At 46.2% G+C, this 3,980-nt stretch overlaps 1 protein-coding gene across 1 annotated transcript in view; it reads right to left on the reverse strand.

Annotated features, from left to right (window-relative positions):
* ESCO2 (establishment of sister chromatid cohesion N-acetyltransferase 2) overlaps positions 1–3,980 on the reverse strand; it is a 23,473-nt gene that overhangs the window by 16,031 nt on the left and 3,462 nt on the right. The window contains exon 3 of the mRNA XM_035900733.1: positions 1,007–1,994. Coding sequence (XP_035756626.1) covers positions 1,007–1,994 — 988 coding nt within the window. The remainder of the gene's footprint in view (positions 1–1,006; positions 1,995–3,980) is intronic.

Raw genomic sequence — 3,980 nt, forward strand, 5'->3', positions numbered from 1 at the left:
TGTATTTTACTGCTGCGCTCGTTCCACCTTACCTTTCAAACCTAAGCCCCACGTTAGGAAGCAAAACCCACGTCCCAAGCTAAACAATTCTCTGGCAAATCATAAAATCTTTCAATTTTAGGTCTGGCAACCATTAACTGGTTGGCAATAAGCAGGACTCATTGCAAAGTTTAACTGTTCCAGCACTGCTGAACATATTTGCACAAGAATCAAATGTATGTTAAAATAAAAAAAAAAACCCAACCCAAACCACAATACTTTTCTATCACCAGGAGTATTCACTGCTAAGGCAGCAACAGGTAAAAACTGCTTATACCTCTTCAGTGATATATAAAAAAGGTTGCAGTTCTTCAGAAAACTCATTGTTGGTTGGATAAAGCCTGAGAACCCGGGGCTTAGTCTCGCTTCCTCAGCGAGGGGGGCTGCAGAACTAGCTCACATAGTGCCTGCTGAGAAAATAACCCGCTAAGAAGATAACCGCAGCGCAGACCAAAGCCTGCTAGCGCTGCTTGAATTACAGCACGGGCTGTACCAGCAAGCAACAGCTTGTGACCAGGGGGAGGAAAAAAATCTCTAAATAAAGACCTCCCACAAAACTCAGCAAGGTCAGACTTGGCATTTGTTACATTTATTAAAACAGAAGAGGAAAAAAAAACAAAGGACATTTAAAAACTTTGCCCTTTATCATGAAAAAAGACACGTGTTGCCTTCTGCACAAACAGGCAGGAAGCTTTCCTTTCGGCTGTCGTAGGTGGAACATTTCACTGTGACCACAAGCTAGCGGCGGACAGGGATGCTGATGAGAACTTCCTGAAAGTTTACCACAGTTTTACGCCTTCGCAAGGCAGGAATAAATCCGAGTTTTCCCAGGCAAAAATCCACTAATCTCTCTGAATAACCACCCTACATCCAAATAACCAGAGCACGTGTTACTTCCAGCTTGCTCAGCGAGCTCTGTGCGTGTCACCTGAACGCCTCCGTGCGTCCTGATGATGCCTCCACTTACCACGTTCTCCGCATCGCCGTCTCCTGCGGCTGCAGACCTGGAAGTACAAAGCAGACTGGAGCTGCTTCTGCTTTTCTGCAGAGCTGCCAAATCTCTCTGTCGATTTGCACAGTTCGTAAAGTCCTTCCTGTTTTCATTTTCCTTCTTCTGAGGCACGGGAATACTTCTCAGCACACCAGCCGCCTCAAGAATTTTGTTTCCATCTGCTGAATTAGACTTGGTCGTTGTCGGTGGTTCAGGCTGATCGTTTTCTTGCAGAGATTTGGGGAGACCCTGGAGAGATTTAGTGTCTACAACTGGTTTTTTAGAGTGTGATTTCTTCCTGGCAGAAAAGAACGCTGCTCCCAACTGGAGTTTCAGGGCTGGCTTAACTGTCATGCTTAGGACTCTGAAGGGTGAATCCATCTTCTTTTTAATTAGGCAATTCACATTCTCTTTCTCCACATTGGGTTTTCCCGCTGGGATCTCTCCCTTTGCCTTCTTAAGCGTTTTGGGGACAGTTCTGCTATGCTTGGGGTTGGCTGCCTGCTTGGTTGGCTTTGAGCTCGTGTTCCTGCTCAAGGTCACGTTCATCTTCTCGGTCCTGCTGGCAGCTGGGAGATTTTCATCCCTATTCCTCTCGCCCAAAGAGCGTTTCTCATTCAGTTCTTTCCTCTCAAGAGGAGTAAGGTAATGCTTTTCCTTGCTGTAAAAAGACACCACAGGCACAAGGGGCTTGTATGAGGACGCGGCCTTTGGGGATAATTTCCTTGGGGACTCCCTCTGTGCAGCTGTGGGAACACTGGCTGCCCAAAGGGGCGAAATATCCAGCCTCCTCGACAGCACCGGCTTCGCCCTGGCAGCCTCATTTTCTTTCATCTCATCACTGGAGCTCGATGACCATTTTATTTGAGAAGCAAACCAATTATTTCTCGATTTCTTGTGTGGAGACAGACCTTCAGCAAAGCCTATCATTTTTTTCATAGGAGTCTCAAAGGCTAAGGATGAACTGTAAAAATAAGTACGGAGCAAGACATCACATATAGTACTGAAAGCCTCTCAATTATTGTTTTATTTAAATAACACTTCATTTTCACTCAGCCTAGTCATCTGTTCTGGTATACGCCCTGGAACAAATACAAATATCAAAATACAATATACAAATACCAAAATACAATATACAAATACCAAAAGGGCTAAGTCGGTTTTGCCATTCTCCACATATTTTTTATTTAAACAGCAAATCTGTTTTCCTGCCTGAACTTGTTAAAGCACCTGGGAACAACAATCACTCTACTTTCTGGAATGCTGCTGACAGGATCAGCGCTACTCATAATTAAGGAGAGAAAAAAAAAAAAAAAGAAAAAAGAAGTTTTACTTGTTTCAGGCCAACTCTGTCAACTCAGATTTGTGCCTCTAAAAAAGCTCATATATCCCCCAACCTGTATGTAAAACCGAGAAAGCTATTTCAGAATCTAAAAGCCCCTCGGTAAATCGCTAACATCTTCTGAACTGACTGCCCAAAAGGAGATGGGCATTTATGTGAAGGACACGTTCAGCCATCCCCGGTAGCATATCTGGTACACAACACAACGAGGCGTTTCCTCAGCAAGTATTTACACCCTATCTCAGGAATTCGTCCTTCCAGTTCAGAAATCAAACTTCACTCTTGGTCTCACGCCCCGAAATATTGTTGTGGGGGAAGTACAGGACAAGCACGAGAAAAATCTGTTCAGCTGGTAGAGTTACGAAAGAAGGAGAAACAATCTATTCTTTTGGATTTAAAGCTCAGCTTTTTTCCCATGGCCAGTGGCTTATCCTCCAGTAGACTTAGGAGGGAAAAGAAAATCTATCGTTTTTTAGGTACACATAACAAAGGAACTAGTTTTCTATTACCACCAGAAGACCATTCAGATAATTTGTGCAGACCGCAGTGTTTCTGTACTGGGTATCCAAGTCTTTCCAGATGGGAAAGACTGAGGCTTTACCACAAAGAAACACAGACATCAAGGGGGGTAATTTCTTCAGTTTCTAAGCAATTCTGGTTTAGGTTTCTACCGGTTTTGTGACTTAACGCAGGGGCCAGGTCTGTGCGTGAAGGTCACGTACAGGGATATGCACTTGACAGAGGTGACTGCCAAACCAAGATACCCCACTGTAATAAAAGTAAAAAAAAATAATAAATGCCCTAATGCAAACGAACACAACCTACTGATGCGGGCCTGCAAAGTATCAGCTCAGCATGGTGGCTTTTTCCCATGGCTAATTCCGTGCTAGGCTACAGATTGAATATCATTCCAACTTCGGTTTCCCTACGCATCAGACAAAGTCTCTCAAGATGTTTGGTACAATATAAAAATGATACAAGCCACTGAATAATAAACAGGGGCTGATGGTACTGCCTCTCAGAACCACCTTAATTTCCCCTCCCACTTTACAGTAAGAGCTCTCAAGGATTTGAGAGTACTCAACACTGGAGCCCTGCGTCCAGCTCGGGAGCCCTCAGCACAAGGAGGACATGGACCTGTTGGAGCGGGGCCAGGGGAGGGCTACTAAAATGCTCCGAGGGCTGGAGCCCCTCTGCTCTGAGGCCAGGCTGGGAGAGTTGGGGGTGTTCAGCCTGGAGAAGAGAAGGCTGCGGGCAGAGCTGAGTGCGGCCGGTCAGGGCTTCAAGGGGGCCCAGAGGAAAGGGGGGGACAAGCTTTTTAGCAGGGCCAGCTGGGACAGGACAAGGGGGGATGGCTTTAAACTGAACCAGGGTGGGTTTAGACTGGATCTAAGAAAGAAATTCTTTCCAGTGAGGGTGGTGAAACCCTGGCAGGGGTTGCCCCGAGAGGGGGTGGAGGCCCCATCCCTGGGACCATTCCAGGCCAGGTTGGCCGGGGCTGTGAGCAACCTGATGTGGTTCAAGGTGTCCCTGCTCCTGCAGGGGGGTTGGGCTGGGTGACCTCTGGGGGTCCCTTCCCACCCAAAACATTCTGTGATTCTATGATTT

The sequence above is a fragment of the Egretta garzetta genome, unplaced genomic scaffold (genome assembly GCF_000687185.1).
Source record: "Egretta garzetta isolate BGI_Z169 unplaced genomic scaffold, ASM68718v1 scaffold218, whole genome shotgun sequence".
Taxonomy (NCBI): Eukaryota; Metazoa; Chordata; class Aves; order Pelecaniformes; family Ardeidae; genus Egretta; species Egretta garzetta.